The 23,967-nt window shown below is 39.1% G+C and overlaps 1 protein-coding gene and 1 long non-coding RNA gene across 13 annotated transcripts in view; one reads left to right on the forward strand and one right to left on the reverse strand.

Annotated features, from left to right (window-relative positions):
• ston2 (stonin 2) overlaps positions 1-23,967 on the forward strand; it is a 33,111-nt gene that overhangs the window by 4,964 nt on the left and 4,180 nt on the right. For 3 of the 10 annotated variants that reach the window (XM_046855447.1, XM_046855448.1, XM_046855446.1), the window contains exons 2-5: positions 3,109-3,238; positions 4,980-5,177; positions 11,202-11,375; positions 20,180-22,045. In XM_046855447.1, the coding sequence (XP_046711403.1) occupies positions 3,160-3,238; positions 4,980-5,177; positions 11,202-11,375; positions 20,180-22,045 (2,317 nt within the window). In that variant the 5' untranslated portion in view covers positions 3,109-3,159. Of the gene's footprint in view, positions 1-2,927; positions 2,980-3,108; positions 3,239-4,979; positions 5,178-11,201; positions 11,376-11,395; positions 12,232-14,255; positions 15,272-17,507; positions 17,629-18,448; positions 18,505-18,538; positions 19,240-20,179; positions 22,046-23,967 lie in introns of those variants that run through there. The other 7 variants (XM_046855449.1, XM_046855451.1, XM_046855452.1 and 4 more) reach the window with 7 other exon arrangements.
• LOC124389887 lies at positions 12,238-18,394 on the reverse strand. 3 transcript variants are annotated; one of them, XR_006926652.1, is made up of 5 exons: positions 18,109-18,394; positions 17,874-17,985; positions 17,356-17,622; positions 16,554-16,709; positions 12,238-12,524 (listed from the first exon to the last, which is right to left on the reverse strand). It is a non-coding gene; the product is annotated as an uncharacterized LOC124389887 (long non-coding RNA). The 3 variants fall into 3 exon arrangements; XR_006926650.1 differs by having other exon boundaries at positions 17,874-18,394; XR_006926651.1 differs by having other exon boundaries at positions 16,500-16,709; positions 17,874-18,394.

The raw sequence follows: 23,967 nt of genomic DNA on the forward strand, positions 1-23,967 counted from the left end.
CAGTTACAGTTACAGTTACAAATCATGAATAGTATAAGACTGTTTAAAAGATGTCTAAATCATCTAAATGCAGATCCTTCTTCATTCCTGAGAGAAGTTACAGCTTTTACACCACTGAGCCATCAGAGCTGACAGATTGCACCTTCTGCCTTCAGCATCCAGCATGAACAAAAAAAAGAGTGTTTAATAAGAAGTAATTGGGTGTGTGTTTCCAGCACTACTGGTGTAGCAGGTAGCATCACAGTCTCTTGCTGTTATGGTCTGCAGGATGTTTCTTGTTTTAGTGTCAGCTTTAGGTTTTCTTTTACATACTTTAAGAATAGAAACGTGAAAAGGGTTTGAGAAGAAGAACGTAGGAGGTTATAGATCCGGGAGAAAGCTGTTTGAATATATATATATATATATAGCTTTTCTAACAGAATGTTGTTGTTTTTTATAACTGTACCAAAACGAGAACTTATTGATCAAGTCACTTGCGTTTGAAATTTTCTGCTGCTGAATTGAACATGTTTCCGTGACGAGGCTGTAGTGGGTGTATCATGCTGTATTTAGCTAACTGTGCATCATAAACGCCACATTTTTGTGGGATTGATATTTTGCTTTACATTCAGGACAAGTAAAGTTGTGCTCAGAACCTAAAATGTTGGTTTTTAGTGGAAACAAATCACTACACACTTGCAGTGCACATGCACATACATATTAATCCAGATGTAACAGGTTTAACTGTAACATTAGGCCCTAAAGCCAATCTGCTCACCTTTCTGTATGTGGGGATCTTTTTTTATCAGTCCACCCATTAATGGATTTGCTTTAAAGTAGAGCTGCAACAACTAATCGATAAAATCGCTAATAATCGATAATGAAATTTATTGTCAACGAATGGCGTTTTTCGATTACTTGGGCTGTTGAAGTTTACGTTTAGTGTGACTTCAAGAAAACAGAGTACAGGGTCAACTGGCAGAATTAACACGTGTGAGTCCCAAGTCATCCAAGGCAATAGGAGCATTTTATATTAAACGCAACAAAGAAAACTGTACCTGGAAGTTATGCATAGCGGAGCTTGTGTGGGATGGAAGTACCACACTGGTGTTACAGATGAAAGCAAAACATCAGCACAGTCAGTAAATACTGTATAATTCTCATTATGTGAAAATGATACGGTTTAATCAAGTGCTATTGTGTAAACTGTTTGTTTGCTAACTTCGGCACTGAATCTGTTCTGCTGTGACTCGCGAGCATCAGGTTGTGCAATCGGTTCACATGCGACATGATGGATTCAATTAAAACGGTGCAAACAAACACTACATCTTCAAACAGCAACAATGAATGACCACATTTTTAGTCACTGTTGTGGTTTTCAGCCAATGATTATACATTTGTACACCAATGCATATTTTTTCCTTTCTTTAAATCGAACTTGTTTGCTTGCTGCATTTCTCCGTTTTATTCTTTGTCTACTACAAGAGTAACTTATGTGTTTACACGCGATTTACTGCGAATTTACTACGTTCGAATGCTCGTTTTTAATATTTGTATATTGAATTTATGCATATATCACTTAATTATTATACAAAATTAAATTAATTATATATTCTAGATGCGTATGCAGTATATTCACAAATAAATGTCTGTGTTTTCTTGTCAACAAAAATTGTCCAAACATTGTTGTATAATATTTTATATTGACTATTTTAAGCATAATTCTCAAATTACTATCTGCAAAATACAATATAAATGTTGATTTTACACGAATTGCTCAAATGCTGTTTTGTTTTGGTTTTTTTGTTGTAGTTTTTTTACAGAAAGAAACAACCCAGCATGAGTGAACTCAATATGTGCCTTTTGCATTTTTTAAAGTACACTTTTATACACAAATAACCTGAATTGGAGTTTAATATAATTATAATAAGCAAAACATAGAATTAAAAAAATGTATTTTGTATCAGATTAATCGACAAACCAATCGTCTGATTAATCCTGAACGAGATTTAAACCTGAACGAAAAAACTTTAACGACATTGTCAGAAGAAAATGAGGAAGAAGAATAGTAAGGAAAAGTAGAGGAAAATGAACTAATAATATAATAGTGTATAATAATGCATTTTTATAGTGTCTACTAGATAAAAGACTAAGATCCAGGTCTCAGGAGGTCTCATGAAGGTCTTGAGAGATGAAAAAAACGCTTTAGAAATCATTAGCAGTTTAAGTGATGCATATTTTGGCTTTACTTTCTGGGTGTATTCTAACAGCAAACAGAACTCACGACACATTCAACAAACCGTGGGTGTGAACGGTTTCACTGGGATGACGAGAGAGGAAGGGAGGGAGAGCAACAAATGTTTGAGGAGAACATGTGCAAAGGCCTAGAGGAAGGTTTGTGAAACTCTCAGGTCTGGTATCTGGGTTATGATTTCAGAGACTTTTCAGTTTTCCTTTATTTCCTTTTTATTTTCCCCCCAGTTTGGGAAGTGTCCACAAGTGGAAAAAAAAAGTGAGACAGTCAAGTTTTTCCCCATGTTTTGGAGCTTCACTAGTCTTGAGATGAGGTAGATCCTTTTGGTTTTCAGAGAACACAGATAACAGAGTTCACTGGAGACTTGACTGATCAGAAGTTGTAGTGCACAGCTCAGTTCAGCTTTATATCAGGGACAAGCTCTCCTTCCTGTGGGTTTTGATGTACTTCCTGTTCTTTCTGATGAGTAACAGTGCCATGCTTGGACTCGCCCACTGAGCAGGCACAATTGTCACAGATGCCAAGTAAAATTCTTCTTCTTCTCCGGAGCTGCACAATAAAAAGCCACTAGCAGTGTTGCTGTTATCGAAAATGACCAAATGACTCTACGTGATGGTGGTGTTTAACGGTTCAATCCTTTGTTAGTTTTGATCCATGTGCCCTTTTTTTTTTTTTTTTTTTTTTAATATAACCATGTGAAAAGAGGACGTCGCTGCTGTTGTCGTGGCAACTGGTACAGATCAAGCGTAGGTGTAGGCTACATTTGGCTATTCATGATGTTACTAAAGTCTTGACTTGAGATGGATTTATATCTGACCGTTCGGATTGTGAACACGTCGTCCTACACTGTTACTGACTGGAGTTTTCGACCGCAGGTGGTTATGGAGGTGTCGGTTCTGTAGGACCGGAGCTCAGGTCTCGGCTCGATGGCAGCGACTGGCAGCAGTAACGTTGGCGCTTCCCGCTCTGGGTGGGTGGCATTCAGCGATGAGTCGGTGCACACAGGTATGTGCTTTGCAGGTAGATACATGTTCAGGGTCAGAACACATCCTCGAGTTAGCAGCTGGATTACTGACTTACCTGTGTGTGTGTGTGTGTGTGTGTGTGTGTGTGTGTGTGTGTGTGTGTGTGTGAGTGTTCTCATCTGACCCTTCAGATTTTTTAACATCATGTTTAAGCCTGTATAGCGTGATTAGTGATCACTCATTCACACAGCTTAGCTTTTTTTTTATTTAAATGGTGTTAAAGCCACAATCTGGACCGGTCCTGATCCCAATCTGTAGTGTTAAGAATGATTACACATTCTCCAGGGTTTTCTAAAGCCATCTGCATCGAGCATCTTCCATATTACTGCACATTAAAACCAAGACAAACACCAAAGGCATCTCCATCTTTATCTCCATCTCTTAAAATCGAGCTTTCTGTTCATTTAAAATGCTTTTGGAAGTATCTGAACGTTGAGAAGAGGTGTAACCGCTAACCAGATGTTTTATTACAGCTGCACTGATGCAAGGAGAAGGTCAATACATATTACATAAGCAATGAAACACTTCAGAATTATTCAAATCAATAGCATATCCTGGTGTTTTATTCCTTTTACACCACAACACTTTACCAGCAACTGCTTTTATTATTTATTGTAGAATGTAAAGTTGCAGGTTTTATCAATTTGATACTTACTTTTATAGTTATTGCTTTTTTATTTTATTTAATTTTACATTTTTAAATGTAATTTTAAGCCAAACTTTAGTCTTGAATAGTCTCATATGTGCAGTAAAATAAATATTTGGGTAAGAGCTGTCAGCTTGCTGTGAGATTCCTGCTCTCTGAACTGCTGTAAAGGTGGGACTGTGTGGGAACTTCTGCTCGATTTAACTGCAAACTGCAGCCATCGGTTTTCCCTAAACTTTGTGTGTGTGTGTGTGAGTGTTCTCATCTGACCCTTCAGATTTTTAACATCATGTTTAAGCCTGTATAGCGTGATTAGTGATCACTCATTCACACAGCTTAGCTTTTTTTTTATTTAAATGGTGTTAAAGCCACAATCTGGACCGGTCCTGATCCCAATCTGTAGTGTTAAGAATGATTACACATTCTCCAGGGTTTTCTAAAGCCATCTGCATCGGAGCATCTTCCATATTACTGCACATTAAAACCAAGACAAACACCAAAGGCATCTCCATCTTTATCTCCATCTCTTAAAATCGAGCTTTCTGTTCATTTAAAATGCTTTTGGAAGTATCTGAACGTTGAGAAGAGGTGTAACCGCTAACCAGATGTTTTATTACAGCTGCACTGATGCAAGGAGAAGGTCAATACATATTACATAAGCAATGAAACACTTCAGAATTATTCAAATCCAATAGCATATCCTGGTGTTTTATTCCTTTTACACCACAACACTTTACCAGCAACTGCTTTTTATTATTTATTGTAGAATGTAAAGTTGCAGGTTTTATCAATTTGATACTTACTTTTATAGTTATTGCTTTTTTTATTTTATTTAATTTTTACATTTTTAAATGTAATTTTAAGCCAAACTTTAGTCTTGAATAGTCTCATATGTGCAGTAAAATAAATATTTGGGTAAGAGCTGTCAGCTTGCTGTGAGATTCCTGCTCTCTGAACTGCTGTAAAGGTGGGACTGTGTGGGAACTTCTGCTCGATTTAACTGCAAACTGCAGCCATCGGTTTTCCCTAAACTTTGTGTGTGTGTGTGTGTGTGTGTGTGTGTTTCCCTCCCCAGGCAAGCACGGAGGCATGCAAGCCCCTGGTGTGTCCCAGCCCATTGCCGACTCCTCGTTCGGAGAAAACTGCGTCGCCGGCCCTGTGGTGCAGCAGCGCAGTAGCTGGGTGCAGTTTGATGAGAAACCCTGGACTCCATCTCCACCTTCTTCTGCTTCTCATTCTCCTCATCCGCTTCATCCGCCATCGCAGGTAAAAGGTATGACGCCTTCCGATATGATACTGACCTGCTGATTTGTAGTAAAAATACATAATACACAACACATTGCATTTTCACCCAACGTGGAATGTTTATTTAATACCTATTTCCAGCACAAATCTCTTTGGAAGTTAGAAAGAGCTCGTAACGGAGACTCCTTCCGTAAATGTTCAGAGCAGAGATCTTTATAGACACGGTAACACACCGAGGGACGACCCTCTGTACGTTTGCCAAGCATTTTTTTCAGTTTAGTTTGTATGTCATTCCCCTGAATCATGAGTGTAGATTACTATCTGGTGCGGAAAATGTAAACAAGATAACAATAATATATGTATATATTTGTTAGGGTTGTAACGGCACACAAAATTCACGGTACGTATCCGTTTTTTTAACTCATGGTTCGGTTCGATGTCGGTACAGTTAAGGAGTAGAAATAAAAAAATTTCTTGTCGTTTTATATTAATGCAGTTTATTGTTATTAACATTTGTGAACAACAGTTTACATTTTTTCAACTTTTTTAAATAAATTGCCTGCTTAGTTTAAATAAAAAAAACAAATATATCAAAATATAATAAATCAAATTAATTGAATACACTTTTTATTATATTGGTTAAATTGAATGATCGAATAAATAGCCATATATTATATTGATTAAATGAAATAAAATGAAATAGTACATTTGTTAGACTCCATTTGGATAATACAGATATGTATGTATATATATGTGTGTGTGTTTTACATTATTAAACAATTTTTAATTTTCTAAAGATATGTTCTACTTAACCGTGCTACTTATTAAAATTTTAACTTTAACAATCATGTATCTTAAATGCATACATTTATTTATTTATCCATTCAATTTATTTTTCATTCTTTCACTCTCGCTCTTCACTGCACGTAAAAACAATTACTGCATTTTTTATTATTGAATCATTGAATTTGTGTTCCGTTACACCCCATGTATATACATTTACAGCAAATTAACAAAATGCTATACCTTAAATTTCTGTATTATTCTGAGAGTTTGTACTTAAACAGTGTACATGTGGGTGAAAGTGGTGCATGAGTGGATGAGTTTAAACCCCTGGGGTCCATTGTGGAAAATAATGGAGAGTGTGGTAGAGAAGTGTGAGCAGAGTGCAGGCAGGGTGGAGAAGAGTGATAGCAGGAGGGAATTGGGATAGAAAGCAGTCTGCAGAAGTGAAAGGGAAAGTTTGTAAGACTGTAGTAAAACCTGTAATGCAGAGGTGGACCTGAAGGTGGCGATGCTGAGATTTTTATTGAGAGTGACGAGGATGGACGGGATTATAAACGAGTTTATTTAAGGAACAATGCGTGTAGGACGTTTTGGAGAGAAGGTGAGGGAGGTAAGATTGAGATGGTTTGGTCAAGTGCAGAGGAGGCACATGGGGTATATCGGTAGAAGAATGAGGATGGAGCCACCATGCAGGAGGAAAATAAAAAGGCCAAGGAGGAGGTTGTGGTGAGACATGCAGACATGCAGGTGATTGCCTTGAAAGATGCAGATGTGGTGAGCCCTAATGAAAGCAGCCGAAAGAAGAAGAAGAAGATCCTTTCTACTTAAAAACAAACAAAAAGCCCATGAAAAGCTTCAGATCTAAGAGAATGTCAAAGCAGGTGCAAATAACTTCTACAGTTTATACCTTAAATACGTTCTCTCTATAGAAGTATCTATAAACACACTCTCAGGCAGTCAGGAAGCAGTTAAACAAATTCAGTACACTCATGCTGTGTAGTCCAGTAGCTTGTCTTGAGAGATGTGACGCTCCATCACTTCTCCCTCAGGCACTTTGGAAACGAGTGCAGGCAGAGAGATAAACTCAGCGTGGCGTTAATGAGAACGTTTCGGCTGTCTGAGCGCTGCTGTTTCCCCGTGCTCTCGGAGCCACTCGGCAGCCTGGCAGACACCGCGGCTTCGTCTGACACACCACAACGGCCTCGCTTGCTTCACATCGTGATCATTTATCTATTTGAAGGGGGGGAAAAAAACACTTCTACATTGTTTGTATTACTTTGTTTTCACAGTAAAAAAGTATTGTGTAATTTTACATGCTTTCTTTCAGTTTTTACCCGGAAAAAAAAAGATATTTTCTAAAAATAACAGCATTTACTGGCACTGGATTTTCAGTGAGAGAAAAATTTTTGATTTGATTCTATCGGGCATAAGAGCACTGTGCAGTTTAAAGATGGTAAGATTAATCGATTCGCATCGGCATACAAGTTAACTGTCATGCGTTACATATACATATACAATTATATCTACTATACTTGTATTATTTAGAAAGTGACCAATAATTTGTAACCAATATTTTCTATGTAGATCGATTTCTCTTTACCGCTACTGCTACGTGAATTTGATGAATCACAACACTACAGAGGCCGAGGCGTGTCCTGAGAGTCACATAGAATACAGATTAACATGGCAGAGGTAGAGCTGCATCTTCCTGCGGCACAACAGGAAAAAACACCTGGTTTAATTTCAGCTTTTTTTCTTTTTTATTGCAGTACAAAGGTGTGTGTGTGTGAAAGGGGTCGTGCGTTAGAGGTCAGAAGGTACTTAAGTAAATTGATTATTTGCTGTCTGTCTGAACCAAAGAAATAAAAGTAAATTGCAGAGAATAATTTCTTTTCATCGCATCCTATTGTGTTTGATCACATTTAGGGCTGAAAGGATTCTTTAAGTGATTTGAATACAAATACTTTTTTTTTCAAAAAATCTATTATTTGCCTCAATGCTTCATTTAGTCCATTTAAATGCACACGGAGCATTGTGTTTCACCACGGACCATTATTACTGATGCACAACCTGCTAAACTCTGGGAACTCTCTGGACAGGTAAACACAGAAGAAGCTAAAGAATGAAAAATTTGACACCACCATCAACACCACCACCAAATAACACATGGAACATTTTGTGTCCCCACGGACCATTATTTTTGACGCACCACCCACTTAACTCTTTAGCGCTCTGGACAGGTAAACACAGAATGAATAATGGAGAAGATTCAGGCCAAAGAAAACGACTTTGTTTCCTAAGTTTGGAATAATTTCAAAATAAGACATAGAAATGATGTAATATGGCAAATAAATGCACTAAATGGTTTAGTTTTCACTGATATACTTGTGTGCAATTTCAGCAATAAAAATCTAATACAAACGAAGGAAAACAAATTACTTGTTTATTTTCAGAGACCCGTCATTGCTCTGACATAAAGAAAAATACTTTTTATCCGATTACTCGATTAGTCGAAGGAGTAATCGGTGGAATACTTGATTACTAAAATAATCGATAGCTGAAGCACTATTCACGTTGTGTTGAATCTATCATCAAAATCGGATCGCACTGCATCGTAATATAGGGGATCGTATCGCACGCCATCGGTAGCTGCTTCATATGTATCTTTAATGTATCGTATCGTTGATACGAATCACATCGGCCTCAGTTATGGAGCTTCGCATCCCTCCTGCAAAAAAATGAGGCCATTATGTATATGTATTATGTACTATTACTGTATGTATTATACAGTATGGATGTTGAATTGTAATTTTAAATGAAAGAATGCAGTAAATCATTGATAAGCCGCTGTCATATAGTAAGAGCAATAAAACCCTTTGGGATATCTGCTGTTATGGACAAATCACTGTCCAGTCCAGCGTGATACAGAGCGCTTTATTACCGAGAGTTATGTTTTTATAGCTGTTTGACTGCACCTCGTGTCTCTTCCTGTAGAGCGCAGAGCACGGAGTATCGATCGCGTAATCTCGCTCACAGCGCTCACGCCGTCCACAGCGCTCACAAATTACCCAAGTGTGGGATGCCGGAGACGCCAGGTTGCCATGGCGACCTCCATAAATCACTCCATCTGCTAAAGCATTGTAAGAGGAAATGCAACAATAGGAGTCGTGCGCTTATTCCATTAGCGTGGATTACGGAGGAAAAATGACCCTTTCAAGAGAACGCTGACGAGATTAATGGCATCTGAGAGTTAGAGTAAGCGTAAGAGGCTGTTCTCGTGAGGAAATACATCTATAAGTACAATCTTGATATGACCCTATAATTACAAAAGCTGACTGACATAAATCAGAATTCTCATATCAGGATAAAAAATATATGCACAGCCCACAAGGAGATGATGGCTTTAAATTCATTTGGGTTCGTTTGGGTTTAGATTGTGTACAATTGGTACAGCTTAAAAAAAAAATTAAATAAAGAAATCACCCAGGTATGAATTGCACTGACTTGGTGCAAAAAAAGTTCAAATGTTGCATGTTCTTGCACATTTTCTATAGAATCCAAGTGTGATTTCTTCTAAGCAGTGTGTGAATTGAGTCAAGTCTTATGGGGTCCCCAGTTGTTGTGTAATTCATATATTTTTTTCCTAAAATAATCTTGGGGACCCCCCTAAGTCTATTTTTTACTTGTCATGGGGGGTCCCTAATGCCTTATAGGGGGTCCCAGGATCCCCTCAGTCCCCCCCTTCTCAATTCAAGCACTGCGTCCAAGGAACTGCACAAGATAAAAAGCGCATCAGGTTTTCGACTAGGCCCTGTGAAACTGCGTTATTTACTGTTTCAATACAAATGGAGCCTGTGGGTTTGTTGACGCTTCTGCGCAATATTTGTCTCGGTTAATAAAGCCAGGCTGAGAGATCAGGCTCTATTACACAGTAATTCAGAACAAAAGTCCTCTCGTGCAATGGCATTTACAGCGGTGCTAATTAAGAACGCAGAGCTGATTGATTGCAGCGGCGCTTAATCGGCTCGATACCCATCAGCACACGCTTCGCTCTCTCACCCGGGATGCGTAATCCATTTGTTGAAACACTCGTCTCTCTCCCACTGTGAATATTTAATCGTCTCTGTTTGTAATTCAATGATCACACCTGTTTGGTATGGAAACGCACACACACACACACACACACACACACACACACACACACACTGTTGCAAGGTCTCTAAGGCTTTAACATGCATGATCCTGGTCCCGTGTACTGCTCGTGTATAGGAGGCATTATATAATTATGGGTAATGGACTCTTGCATGTTCAGAAGGTGTTGATAAATTTTCTAGTTATTGTTTTTGTTATAATAAGTTATTACTTCTATAGTAACAGCTCATTCTTTAAAATAAGAAATGAAAGTAAAATCTTTGGGTTTTAGTGGTTTTCCTGACTTGCAGTTTCTCAGGAACATGCTAAACCTTCTTTTTTTGAGGGAGAGAGAAACAGAGAGAGGGAGGTGAGAAAACTACTGTTTTAGCTGAAACTCTATGTCATAAGAAGTCCGGTGAGTCGTAACTGTTGAAAATTGTGTGGTGTAAAAGGAATACAATCGCCTCAAGACCTGGAAATAACCAACATCTGGGTGGTAACAGTAATTTTAGAATCTGTAATTGAACGTGATGCAAAATAACACCAGGTTCAGGATCTGTAATGAAAAACCCAACAATGTATTATTATTATTTATTAATTTATTTATTAAAGGTCGTCAGTGGATTTTACTGATACCGATAGCTAGGTTGGATCATACTAGCCGATAACCAAATAAGCAACCCATAGTTTTTAAAATGGATACTTTAATTTAAAAAAAAAACTTTCCATGTAAATAGTCCTGAACTTTATTATAAAATAAAAAAGTACAGAATCCAAAAATTTGATAAATAAAATAAATTAGTTCTCTTAATAAATACCGTTCTATAAATTATAAATGCTATTTAATAAATATAACAGTGCTCTCTGTTCAGCACGTGTTTCATGTTTAAAAACAAAACGACAAAACAACACGTGGCATCAGTTATTTGCCTCTAGAGGCTGCTCTAGGAATGACAGCGGACTTTCTCAGCCACTCCAGCAACCCGGAAAAACCATCACATGTATTTTTGCCGTTAGTTCCAGTAATCAACCATCGGTGCTGATGAATCGTTTGACCTCTATTTTTTATATCTACCTCTTAAAGCGCTTCCACATTTGAAGGTATAATTTGTCTTGACATGTTGTGTTTCAGGTCTCAGACACAGCGTGTGTTCCACAGCCAGTTTCTGGAGCTCGGCTCCCCCCTCCGAAGGCGCTCCATCTGAGGAGCTGAGCTCAGCGAGCATGGACGCCTCGTCCTACGACCTGCCGTCTCCCAGCACAGAGGAACCTCCGAGTCACAGTACCTCCCCTCTACACTCACCCCGTGAGTACAACCAGAAAACAGCAATGCATTTCAGGTTAAAGAACCGAGAATCTTGTTGTAAATAAAGTCCAAGTGGGGAAAACATTAACACATGCACATGCTCTTTCTTGAATCAACAAAGTGGTAATTTTTATTTCTAGTCATGGACCCAATTAACTGTAAAATAAATTCCTATTTAATATGGACTTATTTCATGAACAATATTTAAACGTTTTGATTATATTCTTAGTTTTCTCAAAACATTATGCTTGGACCCCTAAAGAAAAAAAGTCACTGTGGGTTCCTTGGATCTACAGAGCTGTTGAGTTCTCACTTGTCAGAAGGTGTGTGTTTAGTTTAATAAACGTCTGACACAAGTGCAACTCTAAATAACATGTTTCTAATAACATGCTCACTCCATTAGGTTATTGTTTGTACAGTAATAACTCATGCAGAGGGACTTTGAACAATGGACAAGCATGATGAGATATTTATTTAACATTTAGGGACGAGTCTCTAGTGTCCACTCTCCAGAAGAGTTGCTTGTTGTTGTAAAATAAAAAATATTTTCATGGTTTCAGCAGCATCAGCTCCAAGCTGAGTTTTCTTATCAGGATTTTTGTGACCTCTTGGTGGCTCTGAGCCACTCCCAGGGCGTGTGAGTCGAGTGTTTGCCAACACCGATTTCATGATTCATGCTTCTAAAGCCCTCGAGGCTGGAGTGAAGCTCAGGGACCGAGGTGAAACAAAAGTGTGAGTGAAACTGCCAGGCAGTCCTGGGGAAAAAGCCGTCAGCTTGATGTTAAAATGATGGATGATCTGGGAAGCACAAATTCTGCTGGCCCCCTGACAGGTGTTCCTCTGACGCTCCCCTCGGGTGAGTAATGAGCGCCGTGCAGCAGCGCCGTGCAGCAGCGCCGGCCTGATTGCAGTCAGAAATCTCTCTCTCTCTCGTGCGTACGCTGAGGTAATTCACCGCAGAGCCGTTAGTACAGACGACCGATCCATCTGCGCTCAACCTCAGCCGCCCGGCATGCGCACGCTCAGAGCAGGGTTTCTATGGAGACGGGAGACGGGCGAGGCACTTTGACAAGTTTTATTTATTAAAACGCAGCCGGAGTCGTTCCTCCTCCTGGAACACTGAGACATCACTGCTGGAAGGAACGTGACCTTGAGAAAATGGAATATATTGCATTTAATGCATTAATTGTGATAGTTACTGTTGACATTTTGTGAAACCATACAATTTTTAAAATAAATAAAATGTTGCCATGTATTACATTTTTGATTCGGTTTGACTCGGCTTGTTCGAGCGTCGCTTGGAGCTCGGGTGTAAACGAGTCTGAGCTTGAATGAGTTTGATTATGATTTGCATCAGATCCTGTTTATTAGCTGGTTTAAATCTTTTAAATTGTACTGCGATAAGACGACATTTACCGTATTAAAATTGAAACAAAATTGCAAATTTAGTGAAATCTTATATCGATATGATAAATGCAGAGTGGCGCAGGGAAGCGACAGCGACCTCGTTTCGAACCCCGTTGGTTATATTGGAGCAGTGGAGTGGTGCACAACGAGCGTTCGATTCCTAACTTGTCAACATAATCGTATCGCATCTGTTCATGCAGTTATATATTGCATGCAATTATATATCATGGGTTCTTTTAAAGACACAGCATGATCAAGATGGCAGCCCGAACAGCCTCGATAGTCTCTGGTGCGTGGGCTGTTCAACACCACAATCCACAAACATAGCTGGTACAAACATCACCATTCTTATGAAGGCTTTTACATTGAACACTCATGGATTAGATAAATACTATGAACTTTATACGAGTTAGATGTTTTGAACTCAGGTCTTTGTCCAGGTGTCAACATTCACATGTAGAAAATATCATGCAGGTCCTGAGCGTCTTCCTTTTAATTCTGTTTCTTTTCACTGCCCCTAAATACCACCATGGTGGTGTGTGTTTTGTGAATGAAGGTGTGGATTTGTGTGTGAAAGTGCAAGTCGTGGTGTGTGTGTGTGTGAGTGTGTGTGTGTGTGTGTGTGTGTGTGTGTGTGTGTTTGCACACTGTATTGATGCAGCTGTGCAGTTGTGTATTGGAGAGCATTACGTCTTCATGACAGCTCTGTGCTGAGAGGACTCATGGGACACATAAAGGCGTGTAGACGTCCAGCTGTTTCCTCTCACACACTTTTACACAGTCTCTCTCTCACACACACACACACAGTAACTGGAGCACGGTGAGGACGGTAAGCGTGACTAAATTTTTAACAATGTGCATAAAGTTTTGTAGCATCTCTATATTTCTGCAAATCCGTCACATTTATGCAAAGCGCCTGAAAGTAGCGTATCAGCCGTAATCATTAGCAGGCAGCTTTGATGTATCAGTGGTAGTTTATCCTGCTGCATCTGTGACATTTCCTTTTCTTCTCTCTGTGACCTCTGACCCCTGGAAACACCTGCATGCATTACTCAACCTTTCCTGTCTAAAGAAATCAGTCCTCACTGCCCTCATTAGGTTTATCTTGTTTTGTGCAAACCTTTATGAACTAAAGTTGGTATATGATACTGGTGATACTCTTCATCATCATTGCTGTGTATATGAAGCCAGGTTACTGTCTCATATTATATATGATTCTCATGTTGTTTTGTTTTCATACAACTTGCAACCTGATTGGTCGAGTAATAAAATAATAATTTGCTTCACAATACTGTGGTCAAAGCAGCTCCATTACACAGAGCAGAGTCTGAAACCCTCAAGCTCTTCAGAAGTTTCTTTTGAATGCAGTAGAAGCTAGCCTTAATCCCTAGGCACTGCTGAGTGTGTGTGTGTGTGTGTGTGTGTGTGTGTGTGTGTGTGTGTGTGTGTGTGTGTGTGTGTGTGGCAGGGTGCATGTGGAGGCAGGTTGTATAGGATTAAAGACTGATAAATAGAAAAAGAGGAGAGTGAGCTGAGAGAGCGCTGTGGGCAGATTAGAGTATAAAGACCAGGAGACACAAGCCGTCTGTCTTTTATTAACTCTGAGCAGGTAAGCTGGAGTTTAGGCGTGTAGGTGCTTACATAGCATGAACAAGTGGACACCAGTGGACCAGGACACCAGTAAATTCAGTAGTAAAGGGTTTTGAAAGAAAAAACAATTCCGGTCCCTGTCACGATTCCAATTTCAGCACATCAGTCCTGCCTACTTCTTTAAAAAGTCCAACCAGTCCAAACCTGCAGAACGTTTGATAAATCCCAGCATTCACTTCCTCAGACACGCCCGTCTGCCCTCACAGACATTTTGTTTGCATGGTGGTCTTTTCAATCCCGATCCCTGCTACTGCGCAGAACCTTGACCATACCCATCTGCGTCTGGAGAGATTTTGATTAGTTCCACCTAATCCTGCAGTTTGAAATGTCTCCTCCCACATTAGTTTCCAGCTACCCATTATATTTTCAGACAAACCTTGTAGACCTATTCATCAGAACTTTACAAAATAATGTTTCAAAACCAGTAAGACTAGGGATGGGTACAGAGAAGCGATATGTAATTGGGTGAATACCGGACTACCGATAAGCTTCAGGACAAATGATAAGGTTTTTTCGAGACTTGCTTTGTTTTATCTGTGCATACTTTGGTGTTAATGGCGATTTAGAAGCTGCATTTTCCATGTGCGATGTGTGTTCGTGCGCAGGCAATCGGTCATAGTGTGGGCTCACGTTACAAAACTAAGCGACACCAGTGTCACAATTCGATATATACAGTAGTGTGATAGTGAACAATGGAGGCAGCACTAGTACTATGACGAAACCTTTACAAACAAAACACACCTATCTCAAACAATACACTCCATCTCAAGCAATGTGCTGTATTTACTATGTCTCCGTCATCTCCAACTGCAACTCTCCTGCCTCAGCTTCGAGCAAAGGTAAAAGTCGTTATAAAATAAATCTTTAGTTAGGACTAGTAGTCGTGGGGACACTACATCAGTTTTAAAATGTAAATCCAAATACGAATAACCCCATGACATCAGTCACCATAGTGATGCGTGGGAAGATGACGCCTGAAAAAAACGCCAGCGTGTCATAGGGCTTTAATTAAATTTATAGTGAAAGATTTATTGTTCTTCACTACGGTGGAGTCGAGCTGGATCAGGTACAGTAGGCAATATATAAGTTTGCTAAAGACTTTTATTACATTCTGTTATTACATTCTGTTGTGCTCTGATGCACATGATGTTTAAATACGTTGTGCCGTGGTAGGAAATCTTTATCGCTCTCATTTTTTTTCACGGGTCTTGTTCATTTAAAGAAATGTGCTTTATTATGTGCCCTTTTTGTTTGCTAAGAGATTAGAGATTTGTGAACTGCAGTTTTAAAGTTAATATTAAAATAATTGAACATTTTCAACATATTTTCACGTCTTTTTTGCACCAAATTTTTTAGAGTAGTATCGATAACAGTGTGGATAAATAATGGTATCGGTAAGCAGCATCGCTATCGTTAAAATGGAAACGAACCCATCCCTAAATCAGACACGTGATCGTGTACAGTTGAGTTCGAATAAACAGCAGTATGTGAATAAAAGTGTGAATTTTGTATTTTTTCTAATGCAGTGAAAATATAACCGATTAAATTTGAAAACAAAGCATTAACAAATTTAATCAAGTTTACATTATTCTTTTAAAGGCAGCAAAAAAATAAATATTGTGTTTAAAAAATGGCAGCGTTTACACTTTTTTTTCAAGATTGACCTTCTTTAAATGACTAAACTAACATTTAGTTGCATAATCATTGCTGCGCATCAGCGTCGCGTCGAGTCAAACGACTTCTGGCACCTAGAATCAGGGATTTCTGTCCAGGATGAATGAACTACATTCCATAGTTCCTGTAAATATTTGGGTTTTGCTTCAGAAACTGCATTTTCAGTGTCTCCCCAAATGTTTTCAATGGGGTTCTTGAACCTCAATTCTTTTAGTCTGGAACCAAGATGTTGCTTGCATACTTGTGTGTTTGGGGTCATTGTCTTGTACAAACACCCATTTCAGCATTTTCTCTTTGTCATAGGGTAACATACTGCATGCTCTTCAAGTATGACTGATCCATGATCCCTGGTATACGATAAATAGCCCCAATGCCGTGGTATGAAAAACTTACCATGGTTTTTGTACTTTAATGTCTTCATGGTGTTTTGTGGTTTGAATTCAGTACCTTAAGGTCACCTGACGTACAGTCCGCTGGGCCACTGGACAATTGATGTCTTAAACAATTTTAACCGATTCTGCACGTGCCATTTTTTCCTCCACGATGCTTCACAGGTGCTTCTTGCTAATAGTTTAGCTTCAGTCAAATGCCTTCTTATGGTAACTGTAATCACAGGTCATATTAGATCATCAATGATCTTCCTGGAGGTGATGACTGCCATACCGACCATCCTTTAATATGTTTTAACAATAGTTGTTGGTTTTCTTAATCGTGTTTCGGGTTTTTATTGCCATTTTTAAGGCATTTCAGATCATTTTAGCTGAGCATCCAGAAATTCTTTGCTTCTTCATACGTCTTCCACGCACCAATTGACTTTGCTGTTTGTTGTTTCTATGAAACAACGTTTTGGAACGTACTTGTAATAAAAAAAGGATAAATATGGACAGCTGTTTTTTTACAGAATGAGGGAGTTTTCTAATTGAACTCCACACTGCTAATACTTTGAACATTGCCCTTTCAATGAATGAGTTACTCAGAACAAACACTGTGACAGTTAGATCAGTTAGTTTTCTAATACACTACTACATCTACAAGCACAATTATTCACAATGAAGTTTCATCACTGCTGCTAAAAACTGCTTAATCAGGTTACTGATAATTGACTTCTATCTACTGCTATTTTACTGCTATTTTAACACAGCTGTATATCTGCTGTATAGCTTTTGTGCCATTTTGCAGAAGATAAAAATAACCATTATCTTAGTATAAGCTTAACAAGGTGGTGTTAAGCTATTGATTGTATGGATACCTTTTGGAGAGCAGGCTGTCAGAGACAGAGTTGGCAGGTGAAAAGGGGGTAGACAGACAGACAGGCAGGCAGACAGGCAGGCAGGCAGGCAGACAGGCAGGCAGCTACATGCCTGTGCTCAGCTATGCAGCCAACTTCATGTCCAGAGTCTCACGTGACCTCCTCTTAAATCCGGTGTTGCAGGATTGCGCTCTCAGAGAAACTGTCCCATCTGCTCTTCTGCTCTCTGGTGAATCTCTCCATCATTATCATCATCTTCATCTCAAACTGCGGGTCAGAGATTTATTTTTTTTACATTTATAAACCAGAAAATGCTTGCACTCATTCTTGAGATTTTCTCAGTTTTTTGTTTTTGATACATTGATGAAGGAAGTTGTTAAGAATTTTGCTTCCTTCTTTTGAGTGCTTTATTCCTCTTTCTGTTGTTTTATTGAGTAATAAGTGCTCATTTAAAACTTCTTTAACAATCATGCGGACCAAGTTTGCTTCAAGTAATATCAGATTTAGCTCCTACTTACACATTGTGCTTTATCATCGTGATGATACATAGCAGGAGAACTAACAGCTGGTTGCCTCAGTGTAGATAGATTAGCTGAGTACTGGAGCCGTCTTACCAGCAGTCCATGTGTCCTGTTATGTCCAAGGAAAAAGAAAGAAAGAAAAAGTTGTTTAATACTGCACTCCCCAGAAAATAGAGTGAAAAAAGTTCTTCTGCTATTCAAGCTTTCAGATCTGAGCCTGAGGCACACTCACTTTAGATTTTGTTGGAGCATGAAAAGACTTGCTTAGTTGTTTTGTATAAAGCCTGAGCTACTGACTCTCAACGGTTCACTTCTCGCTGATAAGAATCAAAACTTTAGAGAACGATAAAATATCAAGAGCCTGTTATGTTTGTTCATTTCTGTTCCAGACAATTTGTATGAGGCATGTGAAGGCCGTAGTTTGTTTTGTGTGTGTTGAAGTGTGCAAGTTCATTCTCCTTTGCTGCACTGGCAAAAGAAATGGGTCTGAAATGCAGAAAGCTGGTGCCTAGCAACAGGTGAAGTCTTTTTTTTTTTTTTTCCTCCACAAACTGCTAGAAATTCAGCTCAGTATCAGACTGTGAGGCCATGGTGCGTCGATGTTGCACGAAGGATTAAATTTGTCGAGGTATGAGTTTCTTTTAAACGGAACAAAAACGAGGATCTGACTTTTTGTCTGTGAAGTCATGTGTAGTGATATATTTGAGTCAGCAGATTAGTTGAAACTGAACTGTGAGAAGAGATGACTGAAAGCTTAACATTGTGCAACAGCAGGTCAATTGTCAGCTATCTCAATCACAATCTGTTTATTTACAGGGCAAACAAATGACATTGATTAGCTAGTAAAAGCTCTAGTGTACTGGTCTGGATGTTCTGGTTGCTTGGAAACTAACAGCTAAAAAGTGATAGATAGCAAAGTAATAAGTACAGTGAATAAATTAGGTACATTAAAAGAGACCGAGGGAAACAAATGAGCATATGGTAGGAGAGGAATAATCCAGGGCTATTTATATAGAATCAGCGGAGTTAAAGCAGGCATTGATGTTAGCAGCAAAACTAAATATACATTTTTGTTAGTTTATTTCTTTATAAAACTAGAGGTGATATTGAGTAGTTGAAGATTCTGAGCTTTGATAGGAGGGGCCTGATTCAACTACAAATTGAATCTTTGCAGAGGTGTTGAGAAACAACTAGTTTCACATAGAACTACTAGTCGGTTTTACCGATATTTTTCCGGCTTCTGGTCCGCTGTCATTACGAGACCGGCCTCTAGAGGCAAATCACTGACACCACGTGGAACTGCACAAAGATGAATACAGGTAGTCCTCTACTTACGATGGAGAGACGTTATGACGACACCATTGTAAGTCTAAAATATCGTGAGTCTAAGATAGTACTCTTTCCTGCTTTATGCTGATTTTCATTTTCTGCTCTAAAATGATGGCTTTGCTCTTCTGTTTTTCCCTACAAGCAGGAGACGTACTGGGGCACTTGGAAGACATGCTTTTATCACTAAAATTGCTGTTTGAAACCGTTTGCAACAGAAAAAATACACACTGAGGCAACTTTACTCCGTCGACCGCTAGGGAGAGTGGGGCATCTCAAAGGGCGAGAGATACGCTCATCCCAGCTCCGTGTCCAACGTATTGTACATTGTGCAAAACTTTTTATATTTGTACAATATTGACGTTCCGCTATCGTCATTGTAAGATCGAAAAATCGTAACTCCACCTGGGGACCACCTGTATATCCATATTTCTTTCCTTTAGCACATTTTTTTGATTCAGTACTGTTTTTTCTTTTCGATAAAGTTAAGCACTATTTTATGTTCTTTGTTTTTTTTATTTAGTATCTATTTGAAAATTTTTCGGTAAAATCCATCGGTTGACCTCTAGTATATATATAATATATGTAGAATTTGGCCCGCATTACATCATGTCTGGAGCGCGATAAGTTTACATTTATTGTGTGGGTGTGGTTTTGTGTGTGGGTGTGTAAATTACATGCCTTTGTATTGCATCTTTGTTAATAAGCTGTAGCCCCTTGTGCTATATTTTTTAATTTTACATATTTTTTGACAAGCACCATATTTACCATATAAGTTAAATGTTTAATATATGATATATAACAGTTATGTAAAATATATGTATTACTCTGGATGGGGCTGGAACTGTATTTTGCTATGGTTACAGTTTATAAGGCAGAGCATGAATTAGCAGCACAGTCAGAATATTAATGTAATCATCTCCATCAAGTTATAAAAAAGTCTTAAGTAAAATAAAATAAAAATTCTTGCTTTGCAGATTCTTCTGTCTGCCTCGAGGATGAGAGAATAAACATGGATACACTTAACTGGACGTCTAACATCGCACATACAAATGGCCAATCTAATAGCAGCTCCAGTCGCTTTGCCAGCTGGGTCACGTTTGATGATGATGATGATGGTGTGGAGGAGCAAGACTACCAACATACCTCCAAAACATCCAACATTAGGATTGGCCACTCCAACAGTTTTCGTTTACAGGACACCAACAGCAACTTGATCGTGTCCTCCATCCAAAACCAGAGTACAAACAGACACATTCTGGATTTAACCCCAGATGGAACGGATTCTGTGTTTGACTTTGAGAGCCCACTGTTAAACAGCAGCACACCTTACACCAAGAAGAATCCCTTTCTGCATGAGGATTTTTCAAACATCCCACCCTCTCCTATTAACCCTTTCAGTGCCTATTTTAATAAGACATCATCTAACAGCCATGAAACCCAGGAGACTCCACCGGTGTCCTTGTTCAATTCCCCTGCGCCTCATATTGCCACCCAAAAAGACTCCTTCCTTTTCTTTTCCACCTCAAGGAGTTTAGATAATGAGAGTGAGACTAGAACTTATTCCTCAGGTATCCTTCAAGATGACCTAGATCAGTACAAAAACATGCAAAACTCTAATTCTGACCAGGAACCTTCTGTACCAGATGAATCTGAGAATGCAGGGGACGACGAGAGGATTCCATACGAGCCTGCTCACATGGCTCCTCGAGATGGTTGGCCAATGCTCCTGCGCATCCCAGAGAAGAAGAACATCATGTCCTCTCGACACTGGGGGCCAATCTTTGTTAAACTTAGCGATGCTGGTAAGCTGAGGTTATACTACGAGAAAGGCCTGGAAAAACACTTTAAGGAGTTCCAGCTCAACACACAACTTGAGATCTCCGAACACAAAATGCAGCACTATGAAGACAGCAGCCGTGTCCATACTCTCATTTTAGACCAGGTGGTATACAAGGAGAAGCGGAAGATCCAGCCAAAAGTCTGTGTGGTTCACATCCCTGTGAAGGAGCAAGTGGTAAAGCTGGGGACAACGGACTACCAGGATTTTCTAAGCTTCAGGAATGCTTTGCAGGAAAAACTGGCGGTGATGTCGGCCGATGCGGACGCCATCACCTCACCTGTGCCTTACGCCGAAGAGGAGATTCAGGTCGAAGTTGTCGATAGCTTTTACGGGGTTCTGTCTAAAGGAGACAACCGTATTTTACAGCAGCTGATAAAGACGCGAGTTTCCGTGCTCGCCTTTTTAACAGGCTCACCCCGTTGCCAGTTAGGCCTCAACGATCTCCAGGTGAAAGGGAAAGAGGTGGTTTCCCGTCATGACATCATCCCCAACACTACCACGCGCTGGATCCGTCTGCGCGATTGCCGACTGCACGAATGCGCAGACGAATCCGAGTTTACGGAATCCAGGACCATCTCCTTTGAGCCCCCATCCGGACGAAGATTTGAGCTTCTGCGTTTCCAGACAGCGTACGCAGAGAAGACTCTGCCGTTTACCTTGAAAACAGTGGTCAGCGTTCGGGGTGCTGAGGTGGAGCTACAGTCCTGGCTTGTTATGTCGACAGGGTTTTCATCCAATAGAGACCCTTTAATGTTAATTCCATGTGAAAACGTGGCTGTCCGTTACCCCATTCCTGATATATGGGCAAAGAACTTCCGCAGGGAGAGTGTGACAGGGGAAAAGTCCTTAAAGGCATGCTTTAATAAAGGAGCTAGTTTTGGTTCCACCAGCACTTCAGGGTCAGAACCAGCTATGCGGATTACTCTGGGCACTGCCAAGTACGAACAAGCTTTCAGAGCTGTGGTGTGGAGAATCGGACGACTGCCAGACAAAAACTCAGGTAAGATTTCGTCCACCACTGCCTTTTACACTTCTACATCACCAAACTAGATTGTGAATGATTTGAAGTGGAACCCATTTAAAGGTGTTTTGCCTTCCAAAGAATTCTTGAGGACTTGTAGAGGCTGTTTTTAGAAATCATTCAGATCTGTTATGTCTACTCTTAGAAGAAAATGCCATTTGTATCATTCCAATCAGGACCTGATTAGACAGCTAGCTTTCTGAATAGGTTTATGGAACCCACTGTAAGGTAAATCCTCTAGATAAAACTTTTGTCATTCTTGATTCAGTCTAGATTATAGCTAGAAATGATCTGACTGCTATCTGCTACACTTCTACAAGGCTTCTGTGGTCAAGGGGTTTTGACATTATTTAAGTCCATGGTCCTTTCATTGAAAAATTCATTGGTACATTTCTGTCCTTTCCATTTTTTCCCTCTCTGAAGTTAATAGTACCAGTTTAAAATGCTAAGGACATTTTTTTTTTTTTGTCCAAAGAACTTTCTAGGAACCATTTTTTTAATAGCCTCATTAATTTCTCTCACAAGCTTTCTTCTGCCTTTTTTCACTTTTATAACCTCGTCCATAAATTACTAGTGTTAGAATTCTTAATATCTCTAAACGCCAATGAGAAGTAAATGTCCTCACATAAAACAGAGAGCAGAACTGTCATTTTAAAGTGATTTGCCGTCAAGAATTTAGAAGATATTAAAGAATTTCCATATTGCACCTTTCTTTTTCCACACAAAAAATCAGTTCTCCCCAACCCAAAAAACATTGCGCCCAAAAGAAATGGCACCCATGCATTGTCCATGGTTTGTATTTAATTAGTTCAATATGCTATATCCAATAAAATAGAATTCTAAAGATATTTTTAATTTATTGAATAAAAATTTAATAATTTTGACTTTTCGTTAAAAAATTATGCCATTTCCGGTTGTCTATTTGTGGAATTATGAATTCTGTGGTTTTACAGAGAAAGTCAGTAACATTGCAGACAAATTAGCACAATCCTAAGATTATTTCTAAAATGGAAGCTGACAATTATTTTTTGTATCAATAGACATTTTTGGAAATATAAATGCAATTTAAAAAATAATAATAATCTAGATAAATTCTCGACTTATAAAGTCATCAGAATAAAACCTCCAAAAAGTGTGAACGTGAAATTTTGCAAATTTTTATATACAATAAAAGAATCAACTCACAACAAATCCCCCAGATTTACTTTTACCCACAGTCTCCTTTACACACAATATTTATATCAAATTCACTGTCCTCCTTTTTTAAAAGCAAAATCTACTGTTGTAACACCGCGAACATCACAACTTCTTCCTAAAATACACTGTGCCTGGACAAAAACAACTGACCACCTAGATTTAATTAAACAAACAGGTAAGAGCTCCATTGGATAATTACTGATGAATAGGTTTTACCTGTTAAACCAAACCGATGCAGTGAGAAGCTTCTCATTTCCTTAACAATCACATATCATATAGTCATGGAAAAGATGCTACTCTGATTTAGAGTCAAAACAACCAAGGATTTTGCTGAAATGACTCAAATCGGGTAAAGAACTGGGCAACACACCGTTAAAACCTTGAAGGATAGTGCTAAAATTTCTTGTGTTCTGCTGAGTCTGGTTTGCCCCGATCCAGGGTGATGCATCTATCATACAAGCCTGTAGGGGGCAGTGTTATGAGGGTTTTGTGGGGTATCTTTAGTTGCATTATTAAACCCGAAATGTAACATCAGTGCACAGTGACCTCATTATTTCTGTTTCCTGTATAGAGCCTGTGTGGCTGTCACATGACAAAAGAATGAACGGTACAGAAAAGAGTCGAGGGGTGAATTAATTATTTGGAATGCGATCAAAATTTTGTCTAAGAATAATGTTGGAGGTGTTTGGCAAGTTAATGTGGTT

The sequence above is a fragment of the Silurus meridionalis genome, chromosome 8, assembly GCF_014805685.1.
Source record: "Silurus meridionalis isolate SWU-2019-XX chromosome 8, ASM1480568v1, whole genome shotgun sequence".
In the NCBI taxonomy this organism is placed as follows: Eukaryota; Metazoa; Chordata; class Actinopteri; order Siluriformes; family Siluridae; genus Silurus; species Silurus meridionalis.